Source organism: Pongo abelii, chromosome 7, assembly GCF_028885655.2.
Source record: "Pongo abelii isolate AG06213 chromosome 7, NHGRI_mPonAbe1-v2.0_pri, whole genome shotgun sequence".
In the NCBI taxonomy this organism is placed as follows: domain Eukaryota; kingdom Metazoa; phylum Chordata; class Mammalia; order Primates; family Hominidae; genus Pongo; species Pongo abelii.
In genome coordinates, this window is record NC_071992.2 from 158,771,169 (window position 1) to 158,797,731 (window position 26,563).

The 26,563-nt window shown below is 54.0% G+C and overlaps 1 protein-coding gene across 36 annotated transcripts in view; it reads right to left on the bottom strand.

Annotated features, from left to right (window-relative positions):
• Window positions 1-26,563, bottom strand: part of TSNARE1 (t-SNARE domain containing 1) — a 139,925-nt gene that overhangs the window by 48,406 nt on the left and 64,956 nt on the right. For 35 of the 36 annotated variants that reach the window (XR_010141347.1, XR_010141346.1, XR_010141348.1 and 32 more), the window contains 3 exons: window positions 15,109-15,186; window positions 14,325-14,394; window positions 1,816-1,906 (listed from right to left, as the gene is read on the bottom strand). Coding sequence is in view for 31 of the 36 variants with exons in the window: in XM_063726867.1 (XP_063582937.1) it covers window positions 1,816-1,906; window positions 14,325-14,394; window positions 15,109-15,186 (239 nt within the window). In the remaining 5 variants the exon portion in view is untranslated. The remainder of the gene's footprint in view (window positions 1-1,815; window positions 1,907-14,324; window positions 14,395-15,108; window positions 15,187-26,563) is intronic. The other variant, XM_063726864.1, reaches the window with a different exon arrangement.

The window sequence follows — 26,563 nt, forward strand, 5'->3', positions numbered from 1 at the left end:
CCTGAAGCAGGTGCAGGCCAGCAGCTCACACTGTATGCATGAAGCAGGTGCAGCCAGCGGCTCACACTGTACACATGAAGCAGGTATGGCCAATGGCTCACACTACGCATGAATTGGGTATGACCAGCGGCTCACACTGTATGCATGAAGCATGTGCGGCCGGCAGCTCACACTGTACACATAAAGCAAGTGCGGCCAGCGGCTCACACCATACGCATGAAGCAGGTGCAGTATGAAGCAGGTGCAGTCCAGCAGCTCACACTGTACGCATGAAGCAGGTATGGCCAGCAGCTCACACTGTACGCATAAAGCAGGTGTAGCATGAAACGGGTGCAAGAAGGCAGCTCACACTGTACACATGAAGCAGGTGCGGCCAGCGGCTCACATTATACGCATGAAGCAGGTGCGGCCAGCGGCTCACACTGTACACATGAAGTGGGTGCAGCATGAAGCGGGTGCGGGCCAGCAGCTCACACTGTACGCATGAAGCAGGTACGGCCAGTGGCTCACACTGTACACATGAAGCAGGTGCGGCCAGCGGCTCACACTGTCCACATGAAGCAGGTACAGCCAGCGGCTCACATTGTATGCATGAAGCAGGTGTGGCCAGCTGTTCATGCTGTGCGCATAAAGCAGGTGTGGCCAGCAGCTCACACTGTGTGCATGAAGCAGGTGCGGCCAGCGGCTCACACTGTATGCATAAAGCGAGTGCGGGCCAGCGGCTCACACTGTATGCATGAAGCAGGTACAGCCAGAGGCTCACACTGTGTGCATGAAACGGGTGCGGGCCAGCGGGCTGCAGCTTGCTGACTCCTGCCCCGTAAAATCTTAGGGTTCAGCAGTATTTAATCTTTTGTCACGAGTACCCTCCAATCTTCAGCAACTGGGCACTGACCTGGTGTGGTGGAGCGGAGGATGTGGGGACGGTTAGAAGTGGGGACAGGGCCAGGTGTGGTGGCTCACACCTGTAATCCCAGCACTTTGGGAGGCAGAGGTCGGCGGATCACTTGAGGCCGGGAGTTTGAGACCAGCCTCAGCAACATGGTGAAACTCCACCTCCACTAAAAACACAAAAATTAGCTGGGCATGGTGATGGGCACCTGTAATCTCAGGTACTCAGGAGGCTGAGGCATGAGAATCACTTGAACCCAGGGGGCAGAAACTTCAGTGAGCCGAGATCACGCCACTGCACTCCAGCCTGGGAGACAGAGCAAGACTCCATCTCAAAAAAAAAACAAAAAAAAAACATTGGGGACAGGGTAGAGACGAGGGAACAGCCCTGGGGCAGCTGAGCTGGAACGGTGGTGATGGCTGTGGCAGTGGGGGTGCTGATGGCCACGGCCACGGCCATATGTCTGGCCTGAGGCCCATGCGTCTGGTAAGGCGCCAGCGTAGGTGAGGGGATAGGGAGGGTGCACGTGCAGGTGGCCTTGGGTGGCTGATGTGGCAGAGGGGCAGGGGATACAGAGCAGGGGAGAGGATGGTGAAACAAACAATGGTGGGCCATCAGCTTCCAGTAAGGCCTGGCCGGGAAGACCCAGGGTGCTCTTGTCCCCACTACTGCATAAGCCAAGGAGAGCAAGAGTCCGGGTGGCCACACCAGCTCCCGGCACGTGGACAGCACACGGCTGCTGCCCGAATGACTGAACACAGGTTCTGAGCCATGGAGCCACGTGAGGCTGGGTGCCAGGCCAGTCTGTGCCCATATACACATCAGCCTCCCTGTATCCTGCCTCGTGTGACGTCCCCGCTCCCATCACAGGCACAGGGGTCTGTTCCTCTCCTCCCTCCCAGCCCCAGACCCCAGGAACATACCGGGCAGGAGCTGCGCAGCAGCTCGGCCATCTGCTTCACGGAGCTGGCGCTGGCTGCGATAGTCTTGTTGGTCTCCTGCTGCGCCGTGTGCCTGGGGGCCGAGAAGGAGCCAGGAGCGAAGGCAGGGGAGGAAGGCAGCAGATATCAAGGGCCCAGAAGGGCGCGGCGAGCAGGGATGCACGGGCCGAGTGGGGGAGACAGAGACAGACGGATGGACAGGCGGAGAGAGGGCCAAGAGACACACAGAGACAGAGAAAACAGCAGAGAGGAAAACGAGTAGGGAAAGGGTAGCAAACAGAAAGAGGCAAAGGCTCAGAGAAAGAGAGAAGGGAACAGAGACGAGAGCAGCAGTGACTCCCACAGAGAAAGAGGAGGGGGCCCATAAGCCAGGATAGGGAGGGACAGGCAGACACCCAGCAAGAGACGGGGAAGACGGGCAGACACACAGCAAGAGGCAGTGGGGGCAGAAAGGCAGGCAGAGAGAGATGGCGCAGGTAAGCTCTGGCTGGGGTGGGTGGCCCAGCCAGCCAGAACGGTGGCAGCCGGGCCCCACCAATCAGCCACTGTGAGGACCATCTTGCTCCCCCACTGCAACCACCTCCAAATACCCCACAGACAGGAGGCTGAGCCACGAGCCCTCCCTGCAGAAAGGGCCCTCTCGGGGCCAACTCTCCTCAGAAAGCCAGCAGGAGAATCAAGGCAACAGCGCCATGGCCCAGGGAGGCCAGCAGTCCTCACCCCCGTGCACACCTCTGAGGGACCCCGGGTGAGACGGTTCTCACACCCAGACCCAGTGAGACACAAGGAGGCCAGGACAGTCCCAGGTTACAGTTCCAAGCATGACCTCGAAAGCAACTGGGAAGACCAGCCCGTCTCCCGCTTGGGGTTCGCCACCGCCATCCCTGGAGAGAGAAGCACCAGGGCAACGGTATCCCAGCCTGGCTGCAGGCACACGCACCAAGTGCAGGGAGGACCCTGGCCTGCTGGAAACTGGGGAGCCTCAGTGACCCTTTCAAGTATAGCCCAAAAGGCCCCTGCAGGCCCCTCAGGCATCACCCAGGACCTGCACCAAGCAGGCCTTGGGGCCAACACATGGGAGCGAGCCTGGCACCACCATCGCAGGCCAAGCCTACAGGAGCGGGGCCCACCTCCTGATACCCACCCTGGGCGGTCAGAGCCTGTGGCACACAGAGAAGTAAGACTGCCCCCCAGAACAGGCACCCAGCAGGCTAGAGAGGGTGTGGCCAAGGAGCGCAAGGAGGCATAAGGTTACCACAGACTAGGTGGGAACCGCGGGGACAGGAGCTTTCTTCCCCGGGGCCTTGGTCAGGGCCGCCTCCTCCTGCGGCTGGCGTCTGAAGCTTTGGAGAGCCTCCAGTGCCTCCAGCTCCCAAACACGCCTCTTCGGCCAACCACTGGCTTAACACTGTGAGAAGGATGCAGAAGCAGAGTGCCCCTCACCCCGGCTCCCACCAGTCCCCTCCTCACCCTGGGCTGCCACCCAGCCTCCTGTCCCTCTCCCTGGGCTGCCACTCGGCCTCCCGTCCCCGGCCCACTCACCACTGCATCCCCTCACATTTTGTGCACAGCAGGCCTGAGCGATTCTGCTAAAGACAGTTCAGATCTTGCCAGTCCAAACCTCAGAGCTCACCAACAGTTCCACATCTCATTCCAGTCAAAGCCAAAGTCCCTCTAGCGCTGCTCTAAGCCCACGCGGGGGGCCTCCCGCACCTGCAACTTCACCTCCCCACACCGCCCTCCCGCACCTCCGACTTCACCTCCCCACACCGCCCTCCCGCACCTCCGACTTCACCTCCCCACACTGCCCTCCTGCACCTGCAACTTCACCTCCCCACACCGCCCTCCCGCACCTCCGACTTCACCTCCCCACACCACCCTCCGGCACCTCCGACTTCACCTCCCCACACCGCCCTCCCGCACCTCCGACTTCACCTCCCCACACTGCCCTCCTGCACCTGCAACTTCACCTCCCCACACCGCCCTCCTGCACCTCCGACTTCACCTCCCCACACCGCCCTCCCACACCTGCCTGCAACTTCACCTCCCCACACCGCCCTCCTGCACCTCCGACTTCACCTCCCCACACCGCCCTCCTGCACCTGCAACTTCACCTCCCCACACCGCCCTCCTGCACCTGCAACTTCACCTCCCCACACCGCCCTCCTGCACCTCCGACTTCACCTCCCCACACCGCCCTCCTGCACCTGCAACTTCACCTCCCCACACCGCCCTCCTGCACCTGCAACTTCACCTCCCCACACCGCCTTCCTGCACCTCCGACTTCACCTCCCCACACCGCCCTCCTGCACCTGCAACTTCACCTCCCCACACCGCCCTCCTGCACCTGCAACTTCACCTCCCCACACCGCCTTCCTGCACCTGCAACTTCACCTCCCCACACCAACCCTAGGCTCTAGGCCCACGTGGGCAGCCTCCTGTTCCTGCAACTTCACCTCCCCACACCGCTCCTGGGTTCACTTCACTCCTGGCCCATGAGTCTCTGCTGCTCCTGAATGAGCCGGACAAATCCCTGCCTTAACATTTTCCTAGGCCAGATGCAGACGACCAAGCCCTAGTTGCTGACCCAGGAGCAGCTGTCTGTGGTCACGCTGCCACCGTGGGCAACGCCCCCAGCACCAACACCTGCCCAGATAACTCCCCTGGGAGGGCCAGGCAGGTCACAGCTCATACTTTTCTCTGCTCCGCGCTGACCTCTCCACTCCTCTAGACTCCCATGTGGCAGGGGCTCTCACTCATGCCCCCACTGAAACATCCTCCTGGAGCCATTAGTGCTGGCACAAAGGCAGTCCATTTCCTGTATGCGGTGGGTCAGGCTTTTCTCTTTCCAGGCAGGATCTCGTCTCATTTGTGCCTCCCTCACAAACTGTTAGCACCATGCAGGATCAAAGTGAACAAGGCCTCCTTACCCAACTTGGCAACACCCCAGGCATCAGATCACCCTGCCAAGTCCATCGTGGGAACAGGAGGTTGCCAACCAGAAAAACCAAGACATGATGAAGGGAGTGGGGAATGAGAGCCGCCAGTCAAGGAAGGGCAGCCAGGCAGAACGGCATTGCAGAGGGGCCACCTTCCATGATGCTCATCCCAATAAAAGGCCCGGAGGAGACCTCCACTTACAGCCATGGTACCAGGCAGTACCTCCTACCTCAAACAAGCAGAAAACACATTCTAAACGAACACACACACACAAAGCTAAGGGATGCAGCTAAAACAGTACTTACAAGGAAATTACTGCTTTAAATTCTTATATTAGAAAAGAGAAAAGAATAAAATCAATGTCCAGAAAGTCCACCTAAAGAAGCCAGCAAATTAAACACAAAGGAAGTAGAACAGAGATAATAAAGGTCAGTTCAATAATTAAGAAAATAGCAAACAGACCAATAATAGAAACAATAAAATAAAAACCATTCAAAACATTACACAACTCTGCCTCTATAGACAGGTCAAGAGGAAAAAAAACCACACTTGCAAATTACCAAGATCAAGAATGAAAGAGTGAACCTGACTACAGATCCAACATTAAAAGAACATTAAGGAAATACAAATCATACCAGGCCCATAAATTTGACAACTAAGATGAAATAGAAAATTCCTTAAAAGACATGAATTATATCAAAACTGACTCAAAAAGACATAGAAAACCTAAATAGCTCTATATGTGTGGCAAGAATTAAATTTGTGTTTAAAAACATTGCTGCAAATACACAGGCACAACAGGCTTCAATATCAATATCATGCAATCCCCTAGAAAATAGAGAGGAGACACACATTGCATGAGGCTCACACTACCCTGATAACAAAACGCACACAGAGAATCTAAAGAAAAGAAACCCATATATCACTCACAAACCCAACAGCAAAAATCTTCAATACAATTTTAGAAAAACGAATTCAACAATATATGAAAGAGATAGTACACCATGACCAAGAGGTATTTGCCCAGAGGATACAAGGTTGGTTCAACATTCAAACATCGGTGAGTGTAATTCTCATATCAACAGAGCAAATGTAATAAGGAGAAAAATATCTTAATAAATTATGCAGAAAAAGCATGTGACAAAATTCAACACTCATTTTAGACTAAAACTTCCTTTAGTTTAGTTCCTAGTTTCCTTAACTAGAAAAAAGAAGAGGACTCCCTCAACCTGATACAGAGAGGCTGCTAAGTAAAAAACAAAACAAACATCTAGGATACTTAGAGCAAAAGACGGAATGCTTCCCCGCAAGATGGGGAACGAGGCAGGTACGCATGCTTTCACTACTTTTACTCCTCATACTGTAAGTTTACCTAGGAATAAGGGGGAAAGAACTAAGAAGCACAAACATTGAAAATGAAGAGTAAAACCGTCTTCAGCCACAGAGACGTGTACACCTACATAGAAAATCCCAAGGAATCTAAAAAGAAGCTCCAGGAACTAAACAGCAAGTGAATCTATGCAGGTCACAGGATACAAGGAAGTGCACAGAAGCCACTTATATTTCTATGGAGTTGCAGCCAACGAGAGGAGAGGAACACAAATAAGAGAAAAGCCAGCCTGTGTCCGTGGGGTGGATGACGACATTGTTATGGAAGTCCAGCTTGGCCATGCCTGTGGGTTGGGCAACGATGTTGTTATGAAAGGCTGGCCTTACCGTGTCCGTGGGTTGGACCACCATACTATTATGAAAGGCTGGTCTGGTCGTGTTCATGGGCTGGATGATATTGTTAGGAAAGGCCGGCCTGGCCGTGTCTGTGGATTGGACCACATTACTATTATGAAAGGCTGGTCTGGTCGTGTTCATGGGCTGGATGATATTGTTATGAAAGGCCGGCCTGGCCGTGTCTGTGGATTGGACCACATTACTATTATGAAAGGCTGGTCTGGTCATGTTCATGGGCTGGATGATATTGTTATGAAAGGCCGGCCTTACCATGTGCGTGGATTGGACCACATTACTATTATGAAAGGCCAGCCTGGCCATGTCTATGGGCTGATGATGATACTGTTATGAAAGGCCGGCCTGGCCGTGTCTGTGGGCTGGATGACGATATTGTTATGATGCCAGTTCTTTAATTTATCCACAGATTCAAGGTAATCCCAAAAAATTATAGAAAGCTTTTTTTTAAAGAAATGATAATTGACAAGCTGATTCTAAAATGTATACTGAGTTACAAAGGGGTGTGAGAGGAGGAGATGCATTTGGGCAGCACGGGAGGCAGCACCAGCGTGGTTGGCTGAATGCCGTGGCATGGGGCGGGTGAAGCGAGGGACAGCTCATGGCCACCTCCTGGGTCTTCAGAGTGGACGGTGAGCCATCGGGGACTCTCTGGAACTTCTGCCTCTTGCCAAAGTATGACAGACAACCTAAAGATGCACTTTCAGGCAGACTCCTGCTGGCATGGGGAGGCCTCGTGGGGGGCAACGGGGCAGCAAGGCCAAGTGTGGGTCCCACTGGAGGGGGCTCCTCCAGGAAATGGCAACTCCAATCTGAGGCTGGACACTGCTCCAAAGGCCAAGGTGCCTCAGCAAGGGCAACAGAGCAACCCAGGACCAGCAGGGCACTTGGCCCAAGGACACGGGAGCTCACACTGTCAGAGCCAGGGAGTCGCCATCCTCACTAGAGAACGGACCAATGATGTCAGCATTTCCACTCGCCATCAAGAGGCAGTAGCCACAACAGCAAATAGAGCGCCCCTCCCGCTTGTGTCTCACTTCCCCATCCATCCTCACGGCCACCGAGGGAGGGGGTCCCACTCCATCACCATCGTATGCATGGCTTGGGGAAGAGCAGTGGATCGAGTGCAGGGAGACGGATGAGACTGCACCTGTCTTAATGACCCCAACACCACAGCGAGGCCCATGTCAGTGAACCTGTGACCCTCACCTGCCCTGGACTGCTTCAGCCAGGAGCCAAGTGAGGCACAGAAAGCTGGAAACGCTAGCTGTACATTGAGAGAGCAGGCCCATCTCTCCACATTCAATGTGGGATACAGATGCAATGCCCGGAAGCATTTGTCGCCTCAAGAAAAGCTGGCCTGAGATTGAATCTGACGCATCAGCAGAGCCAAAAGAAACCAAGTGAACTGGAGCCTTCATCAAACTGCACCTGAAGCCCCACGACCACTTTACAAAACCCACGTATCCCCACAAAGCCAGCTCTGCATGGTTTTGGTGAAAGGCCAAGCAGGCGGCTACAGGGTCCAGGAAACCTGACCCAAGCATCCCTCTCCCAGCACTCCTGTGCGAGGCCTGCACAGCTGCTGGCTCGGTGGCTCCTGCACCACCAGCCAGGTAGTGCCATTGCTGCCAGCAGTCAGGTGACTGAGGAGTCTGTGAGGCCTGCCTGTGGGGTGTGTCACCTGAGGCCCATTTGCCCTAGCACCCTGCCCTAGTCTGCCGGGGCCGGAACCGACCTGAGTACAGAGGCTCTCTCATTTGCTTGTCATTATTTCAGATGTCGTTTAGAAGCACCTCATGTCCTGCATATCTCATACCTGCTCATTTACCCCCACGGCCACCTGTCTTTCACAGACGAAGACACAAGGTCCTGAGTCACAAAAGCACCTGCAGGCCGGAGCTGGTGAGCTGGGGTGGGCAGAGGTAGGGTCAGGACCAGCCCAGGCTCCCTGGCACCGGGCCCTGAGCTCTCCCAGCCTCCATGCCAGCTCCCAGGTGACACACTCGCCCTGGAAGACACCCTGCTGCGCTGCCCGCTCCAGACCCAAGTGGTTAATCGGCACTCCCGTCCCTCTGCCCGTGTTCCCAGTGACTGCAGCGCCCCTGCCGGTCCCTCGGCTGAGGGGCTGTGGGAAGAGCCTGTGGCTGGGCTGCTTTGATTTCTTGGTTCCGGCCCTTTCCCAGTAGGTACACTGCCCCGTCCTAGACCTGGCAATGTTCCAGGAGTTACTCCATGTAGACCACGGCCCACCTTCATGAGCGGGTGACGCCCAAGTCAACACAACACAGTGGTGTTGGCGCACAGACCCAGGGACCGCCCACAGTGGAAGAGGTGGCCAGGGCGAGTGGGCCGGCAAGGCCCGGAGTGAGAAGGCCTGGAAGTGAGGCCGGCAGAGGGCAGCGCGGGCAGAAGCCGGAGGCCGTGGGGCTGGAGGACATGGTGTGGCCATGAGACAGGTCTACAGTCGTGAGGGTCATGCTGGACAGACCTGAAAGGCCACAGCCCAGACTGTGGGTTTTACTTCACTGGGAGGAGGCCACTGGAGCATCCTGAGCAGGAACCGATGTGATCAGATCCACATTTTTAAAGATCACTTTGAGCTCTGCATAGAGAATCCACTGTCAGGGGCAAGACCTGGGGTGGGGAGGCCAAGAGGAGACAGTGCAGGAGCCCAGGGGCCAAGGCTGGGCCTAGACCAGAAGGTGGAGAGGAGGGTGAAAAGTGCGTGGACAGGGGGCAGCTCAAGAGGAGTGGACAGGCCAGCCCAGCCCATGACCAGTGAGGGCAGGGGTGGGGTGGGGTCCTGGAGGTCCCTTCCTTGGCCTGGGACTGACAGGGAGACCCCAGGTCAGTCCAGAAGGACCCTAAGTTAGTAGGCAAGAAGGTAGCAGGGCCAGAGGGACACCTGGGGTTCTGAGGCCCCACTGAGGAGGGATTCTGAGCTGTGGGATACGCAACACCACCAAGGGAGGGGAGGAGGTCAAAGAGGAAAAGAGGCTGGAGCAGATGGATCAAGAACCAGCACCAGCGAAGGCCAGGGCCCCAGAGAGCATGAGACGGATGAGGAACCAGCACCGTGAAGGGGAGGGCCCCAGAGAGCATGAAACGGATAAGGAACCAGTGCCAGCGAAGGCCAGGGCCCCAGAGAGCATGAGACGGATGAGGAACCAGTGCCAGCGAAGGCCAGGGCCCCAGAGAGCATGAGACGGATAAGGAACCAGTGCCAGCGAAGGCCAGGGCCCCAGAGAGCAAGAGACGGATGAGGAACCAGCACCGTGAAGGCGAGGGCCCCAGAGAGCATGAGACGGATAAGGAACCAGCGCCAGCGAAGGCCAGGGCCCCAGAGAGCATGAGACGGATGAGGAACCAGCACCGTGAAGGGGAGGGCCCCAGAGAGCATGAGACGGATGAGGAACCAGTGCCAGCAAAGGCGAGGGCCCCGGAGAGCATGAAACGGATGAGGAACCAGCGCCAGCAAAGGCCAGGGCCCCAGAGAGCATGAGACGGATGAGGAACCAGCGCCAGCAAAGGCCAGGGCCCCAGAGAGCATGAGACGGATGAGGAACCAGCACCAGCGAAGGCCCTGGAAAGCATGGGCTGCACAGCAGGAGGAAACTTCTAGAAGGAATGAACTCAACAGTAAAAAGAAAAATACCTGATCAGGACATGGGCAAAGGATCTGAATAGACATTCCTTCCAAGAAGATATACAAATGGCTAACAAGCAAATGAAAAGATGCTTGAAACCTTCAATCACCAGGAAAATGCAAATGAGATCACCACAAGACCCCACTTCGCACCCACTAGGATAGCCACATCCAAAAGACATATAACAACAAGTGCTGGCAGTGAGGTGGGGAGACAGAAACCCTCCAACACTGCTGGCAGGGGTGTAAAATGGGGCAGCCGCTTTGGAAAGTCTGGCAGTTCCTCAAAGGGTTACACAAAGAGCCACCGTATAACCCAGCAAGTCTGGTCCTGGGGATATATCCAAGACAGGTGAAAATCTACACCCACGCAAACACCTACCGCAAACATTCACTGCAGCTTTATCTATCGTGGTCAAAATGAAGTCACCCAAATGCCCACCAGCTGGTGAATGGGTCCTTCCTTACAGTGGGACAGAGGGGTGCAGTTCTGCACAAGCTGGTGAATGGGTCTGTCCTCACAGTGGACAGAGAGGGGGCAGTTCTATATCAGCTGGTGAATGGGTCCATCCTTACAGCGGGAGAGGGGCACGGTTCTGTACCAGCTGGCGAATGGGTGCATCCTCACAGTGGGACTGAGGGGCACAGTTCTGCACAAGCTGGTGAATGGGTCCATCCTTACAGAGGGACAGAGGGGTGCAATTCTGCACCAGCTGGCAAATGGGTCTGTCCTTACATATGGAGGGCACTGTGAGCCCTCTCTGGCCCCCTCACAGAGCCCTCCATCTGGCACTCCAGGAGGTCAGCTCTTCACACCCTGTTGGCCACCCCTCTGCCACAGGGACTTGCCTTCAATCAATTGGGATGGGATGAACCGCACACACGGATCATGGTCCTGCCCTGCTTAAGCTCTCACTGCAGGAGGCGGGGCTATCAGGACTAAGCCCCTCAAAGAGCAGCCAAGCACGGGCCCACGGTGCTGCATGATCATCATCCAAGGCTCCTTGAGCCCTTCTGGTGCTGATTCTAACAGACAAATCCCAGGCCAGGAAGGAGAGCACACCTCACGCGGAGCAGCAACTTAGCTCACCCAGACCCCACTCCCATCGCTGCATGCTGGGCAGTGGGCCAGCAGACCCTCAGCAGCCACCTCTAATGCATCCCCACCAGGGCCACCCAACCTACAGCCTCACCACACTGGGGAAGTGAGAAAGAGGCATCGCTGCGTGCCCCAGGCAGATCAGAGAACGCGGCCCACGGGAACAAGTCCAAAAGCCCCAAGGGGAACGGGTCCTCTGTGCCACTGTGGAAAGTAAAAAATTTCCTCTCCAAAGTTTCCCTTCTTACTAAAGAATAAATCATAAGTGTTAGAAATAATAGTTTTTTTAAAAAAACTAACTTCCTTCAAGCCTCCTTGCTTTTATACTAATAGCTCTTTGTTAAACCCTATCCTATGTAGCTGCTAGATATAAGGGAATAAGTACATCCTATGTCCTTGTACTTTAACCAAGATATTTGTTCTAAACATGCTCAAGCATGTCCCAGCTCACAGCCTATGTGCCCTCCTTATTTGGAAATGTTATTACTTTTCTAAGTTCTTTCGCAAGCAACTTCCTCTTTTCCTTTTGTTCTCCATTACCTTTACCTATTCAGGAAAGTTTTAAGTTGTTAGCCAATCAGGTCTAAAGGACCCAATGCATAAGGGATAAATATTCTTGCCTTTCTTTGTTCAATTGTGCTCTCGTGGCAGGACTGCTAACAGGCAGCACTCCTAACAGGCAGCACCCCTTGTGCAGAACATAAAATTGCCTTGCTGAGAAAATTCTTTGTCTGAGTGCTAGTTCTTCTTTTTGGCACCAAGGAACAAGCATTTCTGACAGCCACACACCAGGGGATGCACCGGCCCACAAACCATCTCCAGATCGTGACGGCCCCCAGGTGGAAGGGAATAGAGCCCAGACAGGAGTGCATGAGCCGAGCTGCCACTGAGCCCCGCCCACTGGATTGCAACGTGGCCACTGGACTCCAGTGTGGGGGTCTGTGACAGGGAGGCCCGGGGCGGGTCCGCACACAGGTGACAGAAATGACCTGGCCACAGCGGCCTTGCATGGGATCAGAGAAATGGGCCCCATCTGGTGAGGTTTTTCTGGAGCTGAAAGTATTCAGGTGGAAGGACCACCTTCCCTCCGGAGACTGGGTCCCTCCTACACTGCAGGGCTGGAAAGCCTTTTCCCTGATGAAATGATGGTGGCCGTGGATGAAGGTATATTCTTTAAATGTCCTCAGTTGGTGACTTCGTCAATGTGGAGGAAATATAGAACTGGCGACCATGTTGGTCTGAAAAGTTATTTTTAAATGTTAACAGTCCATGATATGGGAGCATCAAAGGGGCCACAGAAGACTCTAGATAAGCCATGACAAGCAGGCTAGGCCCACAGCCAGCCACGCAGGGAGGGTCGGAAAAGCAGTAAGGCGAGACTTTCCAGACCTGAGAGCTAAGGCCAGCCCAGGGGAGAGCCAAGGTGCTGGGATACTCGGTCCTCAGACCAGGACAGTCTCCTACTCCACGCTGGGGCCCCCTCTCCTCTCCAAGGCCCACAGCGGGTGGTGTCGGTCTTCAGCTAACCAGGCCGGACGGCCCAGGATGCGCACATGAGGGCCAGGGTCCTGAAGTGCCCGTCCCACCTGGCCCTTGTGACCTAACCCAGGAGTCAGGCAGCGGCACAAAGATCTAAGCACAACAGCTTCGCTGGGAACTCTGCTCACCACACTGAAGAGATGAGAGAGCCACAGACTCGGCCCAGAGTTACACAAGTTATCTGCATCAGCAGGGCCCTCTGAGAGGCCACGCGTTTCCTGAGCCCGAGCACCCCAGAGCCCAGGTGTGACCAGCAGGCCCACAGTCCCTCGCTGAGCTCTGACTCTGCGAATATGCGTGGGTGTGAGGAAGACTGGCAGGGAATATCGACATGCTAACAGCAGTTCCCAGGCATCCTGTGTCCAAATTCCCTATCATGAGCCTACGTCACTGTCACATCAGAAAACACTAAGTTTCAGTTTTATAAAAGAGCTTAAAAAAAAAAAAAGCTAAGAATAGAATTGCCCGGAACATCTGCAAAGGGTGCTCCGCAGCTGGTGTGTGAGGCTGTGTGGCAGGGCGTCTGTGGATTTTGAACAGAGCCGCTGTGAGGAGGAGCAGAGACTCCAGCACCCTCCACCCCTGTGGGAGCCGTGGCCCTCCCAGCCTTCTCAGTTCTGGCCCTTTCAGGGTGCGAGGCTGGTGTGGCCACCAGTTCCGCACAGAGGAGTCCGAGGACAACGTCCCAAAGCAGTGGCCTGGGGCTGGCTGGGTTTCTTGGGGCTGCAGGCATCCTGCTCACTGCAGGGCGGGACACAGGCCAGCACAGGAGGTCACAGTAGCAAGTGCAGTGGGGGACAGCTGGAGGGGTAAAGTATAGACTGCTAGCATCCCCTCAGACCCCAGAGTGCCACTCTAACCACACCCAGGGCAGATGCTCCCTTCCCTCCCCTCCCCAGCCCAGCCAGGGCTCGGACTTAGCAGACAGCACTCGAGGCACCTCTCCCCATCCCAGACCAGCCCAACCCAGGGCAGGCCGCTGGGCACCCCTCGAGGAAAGTCCAGTGGGAGCCCACCAAGTCTCAGCTCCCCAAAAGGGCAGAAGCAAGATCGGACGCCCCACTCCAACCTAGCCCATGGCTGTGCAAATGGCACATCTGTGTCACCTCCTGTGCCCATAGCTGAGCAGGCCCCAACAGGGAGCCTTCAGACGTGACAAAGACACATTTGGAGCATCTTGGCAGGGAAAAGCGTGTGCCAGCAGGCATGCAACCCCTGACCTTGGCACGTGCATGCGCGTGTCTGGGGCATGCACAGGTGCACCTGGGCTTCTACGTCGGGGCGGGGTGCACCTGCATGCCCTGTGGAGGGCACCTGCAGGCTGAGGGCCCAGTCTCAGGTTCACAGCACTGACTAGGCTTATCCGCAAGTGCGTGTGCATATGTGCGCACGTGTGTGTCCAGGCAGCTGTGCGCAAGCAGCTGTGTGGACAAAGCCCGTGTGCACAGGAGGACCACACTCCCGCCCCTGCCCCGAAATGTACACCATGCCCAGGCACGGAGATACCGTGGCCCACACACTCACAGGCTGTCCCGAAGCTCCTGCGTGTCACTCGGTGTCCCTAAGGACTGAAGGCTCCGCTCCAAGGAGGTCACTGCCCGAGAGAAGAGGGATAGGGTGAGGGCAGAAGGAGCTTCCCTGCTCCCTGCTACTCCACATGGGTGGCCCCCACCCCACTGCAGCCCGGGCAGGGTGAGTGGAGCCCAAGGACCAGTGCCTGAGCCAGGGCAGACCACCTAAGTGGCTTGGAGGCCAGGGCCCACACTGCCTCAGCATAAGGTCACGCCCGCCAGGATCCCTCCCCAGCTGGCCTGCGACAGGTGCTCAGGCCCACGTGCAGCTCAGGGGCTCTGAGGAGCTGCCTCCAGCAGTCTTGCCCTGGCTCTGGAGACAACTTCTCTCAACCCTGCTCCCCTCACCCGGTCCCTTGCCCCTCCCCTGGCCATCTGGGACGTGGCTCTCATCCCTGTTCTCAACCTCAGTGACCTCTGGTCTGCACATCTGAGAGTCCCCGGGATGCTCCTTCCTCCACTGGGCTCTATCCAGATCACACAAAAGGTGTCGAGAAGGAGCAGCGTGGGGTCAGGGAGAGGAGCCGGCAGCGGGCAGGGGGCAGCAGGCAGGAGCAGCCAGCAGGAGCAGTACCCAGCCCTGACCCAGCCCTCGCTCCTTCCCACCCATGAAACCCGGGACTGCACCGCAGGACGGCCTGAGGGGAGAAGCCATCCAGCATCCTTGCCTCCAATGTCACATCAGTGGTCCAGGGTGCCTGGATGGAGGGGCAGGCCCAGGCCAGACGCTGACTCACCACTGGAGTTGATTCGGAAGACGTTGGCCGACGTCTCCTGGAACAGCTCCTGGAGGTCGCGCGGATTGACCTGGGTGGCTGGGAGAAGACAGGGAGGAGGAGAGAACACAGGCTGAGGGTGAAGCCTGTGGGCCCAGCTCTGCTAACCGCTCTGGGCAGTCCCCAGGGGCAGGCACCCGAGAGGTGGCAGAGTGGCCCTGAACCCCTCTCACTGCCTTTGCGGCTTGGCCACTCTGGAGTCAGGGCTGGACACCCGTGCCTGCCTTCACAGTACCCACAAGCTGGAAGGAAGGAGAGAGGAAGGCAGGGGGTGGTCCCTCAGAAAGGCAGCACCCTGAGTTTCCGTACACCGCAGCAGCTGGCGTGTGTGCCTGGAAGCTACGAGCACCTGCACGTGGAGGCTCAGAGCAGCATCACTAAGAGTGAAAGCGCAGCCCTGCTGATGAAGCAACAGAATCAAGGTTCAGCTCTGCACTGGCAGCTCAGCATTGGACACAGAAACACTGGTTTCCGCACAATGCAGGTGAGCCCCGAGTGCAGCATGCACAGATGAAAGCCAGCAGGAAAAGGCCACACGCCGCACGGTTCCACACACCTACCATGTCAGCAAGACCAATCCTAGGACAGAACCAGCGCAGGGGCAGTGAGCAGGAGGAATGAGCATGACCGCTGATGGGTACGGGGGTCCTTTTGGGGGTGATGGAAACATTTTAGAATTAGAAAGTGGTGATTATAGAATGCTGAATATTCTAACACACACTGAGCTGTATGCTTTAAGACGGATAAGACGGTGAATGCTGAGTGACTGAGTTTTACCTCAATTTTTAAAAATCTACAGAACATTATGAGGACAGCAAGTCCTCATGAGGACATGGTGGACGGAACGCTCACCCACTGCATGGTGAGGATAAACGGCACGGCCACCATGGGAAGGGTCTGCAGGCTGCACACACTCACCCTCTGTCCACCCCCCAGCCAGCATCTTGGGCATTTACACAGAGGAGCAGAGTACACATCAAAGCACATCGAAACACTCGCTGCTGCCTGCCCTCCAGTCAGCAGCCCCGGGGGTTATACAGAAGAGCAGAGCTCACATCCAGAGAAGCTCCTGAAGAGCGCTCCCAGCTCCCAGCAGCTTGATTGCTACCAGCTCACACCCGGAGAAAGGGCTGGTGTCCAAGAGACACCGGGGAAGGGACAGCCACACGGGGCCTCTGTGCAAGGAAACTCCAGGCACGCAACAAAGTGAATCTCAGAAACCAGAATGAACAGGGCAAAGGTCCAGAAAGACCAAGGCAATCCCCGGGGCCTCTGGGCCAGGCGGGGGAACTGGGGCAGGACCGGAGGGACCCTCCTGGGTGAGGGCCTGCCCTGTGCCTGGACAGAGCTGTGGGTTACACACTTATGTCACAAGGCCCAGAATGGCACACTTAGGAGCTGTGCAGTTCACTGCACACAAATGAAAGAAAAGTGAATGGCAAGTAAACCAGTGCTCAGAAGGGAGCGCACGGAGGGCCGAGTTCACTCCGAAATGCACGCAGGTGGAGGCACTAAAGGTGCGATTAAACCAGGCAGACTCCAGGCTCACATCCAGGCGGCAGCTACGTGGGTGTCTGAGCAGTTCTTTCAACTTTCTCTGCGAGTTTACAATTTTCCAGACTAAAATTTAGTAATAAAAGAACGTGGTTTGAGGTCTACAAACAGGTGTGAGGGCTAGAAGATGCTACGGGTGCCAGGGGGACCCTCCCAACACCAACCCTGTCTGGGCTGGCCTGAGGTGGCCCGGCATGAAGGGACACAGCACCCCTGGCTGGACATCTGGGTTTCCACCAGGACAAGGCCCAAGCCCGGCTCTGCTCGGGGTCACTGAGCTGCCTGGCCAGGGCAGGGCTGACCCTGGCACTCCATCTGGGTGCACGCAGGCCTGTCCACATATGCTCTGTGCACCCCTGGCTCCCCGGCAAGTCCTGGCCCCCTGCACACTTTCCATCCGGCTACCTCCACCCTGCCCCAGCCCCAGGCCTCCCAGTCCAGCAGCCGCACTCACGGCAAGGCCTGGAGAAAGGAGGAACTGCCAGGCGGCCTCCAGGAGGGCGAGGGCTGAGGAACGGCCCCCCATCACCCAGCACCCACCACCCCTCGATGTCACCATGGCCCAGCCTAGCAAGGTCAAGCCAGGGCCTCAGTTGCATTAGTGGAACAACGAGAATGAGGATGAGTTAAATCAAGTTTAGCCTAAAGGCGCCTCCTTCCATATTTTCAGTTCAGCCTAAAGGTTTATCTGTACATCTTGAACTATAACAACAGGGAGTGTAAATGGACCGTGGTCTACACTTGTGCCAATCACCGAATTTTGGCCAAACGAAGCCAATTGTTGGAACTGTGTTCAAATAAGGCAAACACCAAGCTGTAACTGATCTGTTTCCATGCCTCACTACCATTTTCTGTATGTCACTTTCCTTTTTCTGTCCAAAATCTTCTACCCCATGGCTGTGCTGGAGTCTCTGAGCCTACTCTGGCTCGGGAGGCTGCCCAATTCATGAATTGTTCACTGCTTAACTAAACTCCTTTAAATTTATTTCAGCTCAAGTTTTTCTTTTACTATGGAACAAGCTCTGGCAGGAGCACAAGAACCTATCCCAGGGCCCAGGATCACTCTCCCCCTTCACAGATGGGCAGGTGACCTGCTCAAGGTCACAGGCCAGTAAGTGGCACACACAGGGAGGGGGGCAGCAGGGGGGAGGGGACACAAAACAAAAAGAATTGCCACAAATAATGACCAAAAGTACCCAAATTTTATGAAACTATAAACTCGGAGATTCAAAAATTTCACCAATCCACAAGCAGAATAAATATATATTTTTTAAATCCAAGGTACATTACAGGCAAACTGCAGAAAAACAGTGATAAAGAAACCTGAAAAGTGGCCCAGAGAAAACACTGCACATTTCATGAGGAAGAAAAAACATAAGAAGGACTTGAACCCTTTCATCAGAAACTGTGGAAGCTGAAAGACAATGGAAGGATGTCTTTAAAGTGCTGGACGGAAAAACTTGCAACTAGAATTCTACACCCACTGGAAATAGATTTCAAACACGGGCAGATTTTGACAAGCAAAAGTGAAAAGGATCAGTTCCAACCAGATGTGAAGTACAGGAAACGTTAGAAGCAGCTAGTTAGGGTGAAAGTAACAGCAAGAAATCTGGATCTCCATGAAGAATTAAAGAATGCCAGAATGGTAAATAGAAAAAAGATACTTTCATTTATTTAAAACACTATCGATTGTGAAAGCAAAATCCATAACTATGTGCCAGGGTCATCATGTGTTATAAATGACATGTGCTCCTGAATGAACTGAAACCACATCAATGAGGCGGGGTCATCAATGTGTTATAAATGATGCGTGATCCTGAATGTACTGAAACCACATCAACGAGGCGGGGTCATCATGTGTTATAAATGACGCGTGATCCTGAATGAACTGAAACCACATCAACGAGGCGGGGTCATCATGTGTTATAAATGACGTGTGATCCTGAATGAACTGAAACCATCTCAACGAGGCGGGGTCAACATGTGTTATAAATGACGCGTGGTTCTGAATGTACTGAAACCACATCAACGAGGCGGGGTCATCATGTGTTATAAATGACGCGTGGTTCTGAATGTACTGAAACCACATCAACGAGGCGGGGTCATCACGTGTTATAAATGACGCGTGGTTCTGAATGTACTGAAACCACATCAACGAGGCGGGGTCAACATGTGTTATAAATGACGCGTGGTTCTGAATGTACTGAAACCACCTCAATGAGGCGGGGTCGTCATGTGTTATAAATGATGCGTGGTTCTGAATGTACTGAAACCACATCAACGAGGCGGGGTCGTCATGTGTTATAAATGACGCGTGGTTCTGAATGTACTGAAACCACATCAACGAGGCGGGGTCGTCATGTGTTATAAATGACGCGTGATCCTGAATGAACTGAAACCATCTCAACGAGGCGGGGTCGTCATGTGTTATAAATGACGCGTGATCCTGAATGAACTGAAACCATCTCAACGAGGCGGGGTCGTCATGTGTTATAAATGACGCGTGGTTCTGAATGTACTGAAACCACATCAACGAGGCGGGGTCGTCATGTGTTATAAATGACGCGTGATCCTGAATGTACTGAAACCACATCAACGAGGCGGGGTCGTCATGTGTTATAAATGACGCGTGGTTCTGAATGAACTGAAACCACATCAACGAGGCGGGGTCGTCATGTGTTATAAATGACGCGTGATCCTGAATGTACTGAAACCACATCAACGAGGCGGGGTCGTCATGTGTTATAAATGACGCGTGATCCTGAATGTACTGAAACCACATCAACGAGGCGGGGTCGTCATGTGTTATAAATGACGCGTGATCCTGAATGTACTGAAACCACATCAACGAGGCGGGGTCGTCATGTGTTATAAATGACGCGTGATCCTGAATGAACTGAAACCACATCAACGAGGCGGGGTCGTCATGTGTTATAAATGACGCGTGATCCTGAATGTACTGAAACCACATCAACGAGGCGGGGTCGTCATGTGTTATAAATGACGCGTGGTTCTGAATGAACTGAAACCACATCAACGAGGCGGGGTCGTCATGTGTTATAAATGACGCGTGGTTCTGAATGAACTGAAACCACATCAACGAGGCGGGGTTGTCATGTGTTATAAATGACGCGTGATCCTGAATGAACTGAAACCACATCAACGAGGCGGGGTCGTCATGTGTTATAAATGACGCGTGATCCTGAATGAACTGAAACCACCTCAGCGAGGCGGGGTCATCGTGTGTTATAAATGACGCGTGATCCTGAATGAACTGAAACCATCTCAACGAGGCGGGGTCATCACGTGTTATAAATGACGTGTGGTTCTGAATGTACTGAAACCACCTCAACGAGGCGGGGTCATCTTGTGTTATAAATGACGCGTGATCCTGAATGTACTGAAACCACATCAACGAGGCGGGGTCATCATGTGTTATAAATGATGCGTGATCCTGAATGAACTGAAACCATCTCAACGAGGCGGGGTCGTCATGTGTTATAAATGATGTGTGGTTCTGAATGAACTGAAACCACCTCAGCGAGGCGGGGTCGTCATGTGTTATAAATGACGCGTGATCCTGAATGAACTGAAACCATCTCAGCGAGGCGGGGTCATCTTGTGTTATAAATGACGCGTGATCCTGAATGAACTGAAACCACCTCAATGAGGCGGGGTCGTCATGTGTTATAAATGACGTGTGGTTCTGAATGAACTGAAACCATCTCAGCGAGGCGGGGTCATCTTGTGTTATAAATGACGCGTGATCCTGAATGAACTGAAACCACCTCAACGAGGCGGGGTCGTCATGTGTTATAAATGACACGTGGTTCTGAATGAACTGAAACCATCTCAGCGAGGCGGGGTCATCTTGTGTTATAAATGACGCGTGATCCTGAATGAACTGAAACCACCTCAACGAGGCGGGGTCGTCATGTGTTATAAATGACGCGTGGTTCTGAATGAACTGAAACCATCTCAGCGAGGCGGGGTCATCTTGTGTTATAAATGACGCGTGATCCTGAATGAACTGAAACCACCTCAACGAGGAGGGGTCGTCATGTGTTATAAATGACGCGTGGTTCTGAATGAACTGAAACCATCTCAGCGAGGCGGGGTCATCTTGTGTTATAAATGACGCGTGATCCTGAATGAACTGAAACCACCTCAACGAGGCGGGGTCGTCATGTGTTATAAATGACGTGTGGTTCTGAATGAACTGAAACCATCTCAGCGAGGCGGGGTCATCATGTGTTATAAATGACGCGTGGTTCTGAATGTACTGAAACCACATCAACGAGGTGGGCGAGGGACACAGAAGTGCATACCTGTGCGGCTGATCCACCACACAGGACATGATATGGTGCTATTTGAAGGCGGGCTGCAGAAAGTTAAAGATCTACGCTGTAAACTCTAAAGCAACCACTAAAAAAAGAAACAAACAGGAATCTCTCATAAGCCCATAGTGGAGATAAAATGGAATGCTAAATAGCACTCAATTCTAGTCCAAAAAAAAAGGAAGGAAGAGAAAGAAAATAAAAGGGGGAAAAAAGGAAATATAGAAAGCAAACATCAAGACAGTAGAGTTAAAGCCAAACATGAAGGCCTTACACTTAATGATGCATGAGCCGAACACGGCTCGTCCACTCCAGTAGCCATCAACCCCTTGCGGCAATTTAAATGTAGATTTTAATTAATTAAAATTAAATTAAATGGTAAACTCGGCTGCTTCCTACACTAGCCACATTTCAAGTGCCCAGGAGCCCCATGTGGCAAATGGCTGTCACACTGAAGAATGCAGATGACAGGGCCTTTCATCATTACCAAAAATCCTACTGGACAGAGTCACTGCTTTCACCATTCCGACCAAAAAGCAGAGCTTCTCCGACGAGAGTAAAAGCAAGATTCCGGCCAGACGTGGCGGCTCATGCCTGTAATCCCAACACTTTCCGAGGCTAAGAGAGGAGGATCGCTTGAGCCTAGAAGTTCAAGATCAGCCTGGGCCACACAGTGAGATCTCTTTCTATAAAAAAATAAAAATTGGCCAGCTGTGGTGATGCACACCTGCAGTCTCAGATACTTGAAATGCTGAGGTGGGAAGACTGCTTGAACCTGGGAGATCGAGGCTGCAGTGACCTTGATCACACCACTACATTTTAGCATGGACAACAGAGCAAGAGACCCTGTCTCAAAAAAAAAAAAAGGCAAGATCTTGCTCTACAGCGTATACAAGAAGCCCACTTCATATATAAAATCAGATAAAATTATAAGTGAAAATTAGAAAAATATATCATGTAAACAGTAATCACAAGAAAGCCGGAATGGCTACACTAATATCAGAGTAGAATTCAGAACCACAAATATAATAGAAATAAAAGAAAGACACTTTCAAAACAGATGGTCAACTAAGATAAAACAATTCTAAGTATGTATGCACCTAATATCACAGCTTGAAAATAGAAGAAGCAAAAACTGATAGAACTGGAAAGAAACACACAAATCCACAGTTACAGGCAGCGCGGTGAGCAGAGCAAGCAGACACAAGAGCACAGAGGCCACAGAAACTCCAACACCATCAACCAGCCTAACCCACGCAACAGGGGAATACGCATTCCTGCCAAATGCACGTGGAACATTCACTAAGACAGACTCTATTTTAGGCCCTAAAGCAAGTCTTGACATAGTTATAATCGCTGAAACCATATAAAATACATCCCCTGAAGAGAGAACTAGAAATCAGTAACAGAAAGGTATCTGTGAATGACATAATCATCTGAAATTACACGACACACTTCTAAATAATCATGTGTAACAGAAGAAATCAAAGAGAAATTAGGAAATAACTGAATGAAATAAAAACACAAGATATTAAAATGTGTATCAGTAAAGCAATGCATAGAGGGAAGTATATAGCAATAAATACTTAGGAAAAAAAAAAAGATCTCAAGTCAATAATCTGACAAAAGCATTAACCCAAAGTAAGCAGGAGAAAGAAATAATAAAGGTGAGGAGAAACCAATTAAATCAACATCAAATCAATAGAGAAAACTAATGATATCAACATCTGGATCTTTCAAATGATTAATAAAATCAATCGATTTACATGGGAATAATACTGAGATGATAAAATTATTCAGATCAAGATTAATTGATCTTGATCTTAATTAATTGGGCATATCTTTAAAAGTCACACCAGCCCTATGGCCAGCAATTCAACTTGCAGGTAATAATCCCCCCACAACAAAATGCAAACATTTGTCCGTACAAAGATCCTACAGAAATGCTCACAGCCTCTTTCCGCCTAACAGCCAAAAGCTGGAGAATACGAAAGCATCCATCGATAGGTGGAAACACAGGCTGTGGTATGTCCAAAGGCATGCCTGCCACCCAGCAATAAAGCCAGGACTCGGCGCAACCGTGCTTTCTAGAAAGGCTGTTGAGTCACAGCATAACCTCAAGACTGAGGGAGCCGCGGGGAGTGCCATCCTGTCACCAGGCAGGCTGTGGGGCCTCCCCCAAGCACTGCCTCTGCTACTGCTGGGGGTCTACGGTCACGAGGCAGGGGCTGCCTCATCCCACACCACCACTGTGCTCCTGTGACACTGCAGCCCCGCCAACCACAGCACAGGCAACCTGCCGCTTCCAGCCCCCACCAGGCCAACTCATCACTACCTGCAAGACGCCACATCCTGGTCTCAGGAAGCGCCCATTTCCACATATCCCAAGGCGGCCGCTGGAGCACAGGTTTGTTGGGTCCAGGAACCCTCAGAGGGACGGCCACCCAGCTGAAGACTCTGGTTTCACAGGCCGTTAGTAACAATCCCATGACTCTGGCCGGGGACCTAAGGGAGGTCCAGAGAAGGTCCCCCTCATTCCCAGTCCTGTCCCCAACACCCATTCCCAGGAAAAGGAAGAAAAATTCATTTCCCAGATTCCATCTTCACACCATCTGAGCAACTTCACTAACACTCCATAAAACAAAACAAAACAAAATGTCAGCAGTGCTTATCGGGACTTCTCTCTGCCATCCCCATCCCCACCCTCCAGCTCTGCTGTGAACAGGGATAACGGGACACCCTAAAACGCCAAAAGGAAGCAGGCACGCTCCCCACCAGGGCTGCGTCCCCTACGCTTCACTGCAGGCCCCACTTACCTGCCCACTGCAGACGAAGGCCTCTGATGAACACTTGGCCGTGTGTGGGATTACAAGGGTCTGGGTCCCCACCTGCTCTTCACTGAACCAGGTCCCAAGGCGATGCAGCCCCAGCACGAGGGGGTCCCCAGGGCAGGAGCTTGAGGAGGGCACCCACACAGCCACTCCACAGTCAGCACCGAGCCCCCCTGGACACCCAACACCCACCCCAAGCCTGCCTGGCTGCCTGGACCACTGGGCAAGCTGACAGGCTGCCAGGCTCTGCTGCCACCAGGCATGACGCTGGCCAGGCAGTTCCCCAGTTGCCAGAGGGGATGAGCTGAAGGATGAGGACCCGGCTCAGGTTCAGGCAGGAAATAGCCCAGTCAAGACAGCGTGCAGCCTGACTTGGCTTGAGCTGAGCTGGGTGCCCCACATGCAAGGCTAACCCCGTCCCACGGCTGCAGACAGGACGTGGTGTGTGCCCGAGTCCATATGCAGTGGCCCCAGGGAAGGGAAGAATAGCCCAAGGCCGGCCCTCCCTCTGCCATCTGGGAGCCACCATACACTGGCCCTGTGGTGAGATGCCTTGGCCCTGTTACCCTGCACGTGAGCTGCTGCCAGATTCTGCTAGCGTGACCTGGGCAGGGCACAAGTGACCGGCCCACCTCCCACCCTGGGAGGACCCTTCTTGCCCACTCATCTGGTGATGGACAGACGTGAGGAGAGAGGTAGTAGGGACAGAGGTCTGAAGCCCCGGGAGGCCATCCCCGCTCTGGGCCTCTGCACATCCGTGATGGTGCTTCAAAATCCACAGAGCACCATTGGGGGTCCTCAAGGAGAAACAGAGTACCCCAAAACCTTAGTGTGTGACTGACGAGGCTGATGATCGCTGCCCCGGCTTAGCGTGTGACTGAGGCTGATGGTCACTTCCCCAGCTGGCCCTGGGCCAGCCCATGCCGAGGGAGTGAAGAATCGGATGCGGCTCAAAGCGAAGTTGACGTTGACTAAGCTGGGCAGCTACGTGATGTGTGACGACTCTTGTTACACTGGCCCAGGCGACCACGGAGATGGGTCTCTGCAGGCCAGGGAGAATCACAGGCCCGTGGACCTATACCGTGGATGAGGCAGGGGAAGCCAGGGCGAGAGGGCAGGGGGTGTGGGCCAGGGTGCCATGGCCGGGAGGGGCAGCTCACAGTGGCCAGAGCAAATGCTGTTTGGCTCCCACGGGGCGCTGAGAAACCAGACTCAAGCACTGGCAAGGTTCACCCCAGGGAGACAGGGTCACCTCTGAGGGCCTCATGGTGAGGATGCGTCTAAACCCCAGCTGCCAATGCCGGCAAAGCTGAGAGCCAGGCTTTGTGCCAGCAGCCATGAGGCAGCCAGGGAAGCACAGGGCAGCTCCTGCCCACCTGGACAACCACTCCCGAGGGAGGTCTGCGGGAAAGGCAGGTGGCAGATGGACACATCAAACACAAGGCTCGCTCCCCACACCTGCCGAGTCTGGGCCCTCACCAGCCGAGAGCAGCAAACCTGCCCTGTGGTGCCCTCCTCCTCTGCGAGCAGCCCTCCTCTGGACAGCCGCGCCGGGGGTGTCTCCAACACACATGGCAACAGCCCTGCACCATGCAGGCAACTCCGCAGAGGACTGAGAGGGCTAGAGGCGCTTCCCAACAGGGGCTGACGACGCAGCCGGGGAGCTGGGGAGTGAACCAGCTCATTCTGGGGCAGGGTCGGGGCCAGACTGGCCAGCACAGGGCTGGGTTTGTGGCCAGGGTCGGGCCTCACGCTCCAGGAAGGAGGCATCCACGAAGGCTGGGGCTCAGGGGTGGTACTCAGGCCTTGGAAGATGGAGGCAGGCGAGCACCAGTCCAGAAAGAACACGGGGCCACATAAGAGAAGTGAGGTTTGCCGGGGCCTCCTGTGCACCAGCCCTGGCCGAGGCATGTCCCGTATTTCCTCGTGATGGCGGGAGCCCTACTTTATAGAGGAGGGAGCGGAGGCTCCAAGGATTACAGAACAGACAGGGGCACATGGGGCATGGCTCCACTCACAGGAAACGTCCAGAACAGGGAAAGCCACAGGCAGACCGCAGACTAGAGCTGCCAGGGCTGGGGGAGCTGAGGGTGGGGGGACTGCCTAGGGCCAGGGCTCCCTTTTGGGAGACGGAAATGCTCTGGAATTGAGACGGTGGCGGTGGCTGCACAGCACTGGGAATGAACTAGCATCACCAGGTTGAAGACTTTAAAAGGGTGAAATGACAAACTTTGATATGTGACTATTATGTCAATAAAGAGAAAATAATAAGGCTGTGGCACTCACCAAAGGCCCCAGAGCTGGGAAAGGCAGGGCCGGGCAGCTTTGTTCCGGCTCAGTCCCAAGGGAGCCGTCCCCTCTCGACCTCAGCCTTCCCACCACTGTCTGGATTTCAAAGGACCTCTCTAGCCCTCTGCCTCAGACCCCAGGGCTGCATGACCCAGCCCGCACGCAGACAGGGCCTGCAGGCTGCTCGGACTTCACACCCCACGGACGACACCACGTGCCTAGACACCTCCCTGGGCCCAGAGGAGAAGCCACAACCTGGCATGGGGCTGGTGTCAGAGAAGGAGCAGTCTGTACTGGCTTCTGTTCACTTTTTAAGCTCTTAATACACTTTAGGGAGCCTGTTTCAAAGTCAAAGACGAGGTATGCAATTAGAGAAATGCCCCTCAAGGCCTAACTCCAGAGCCC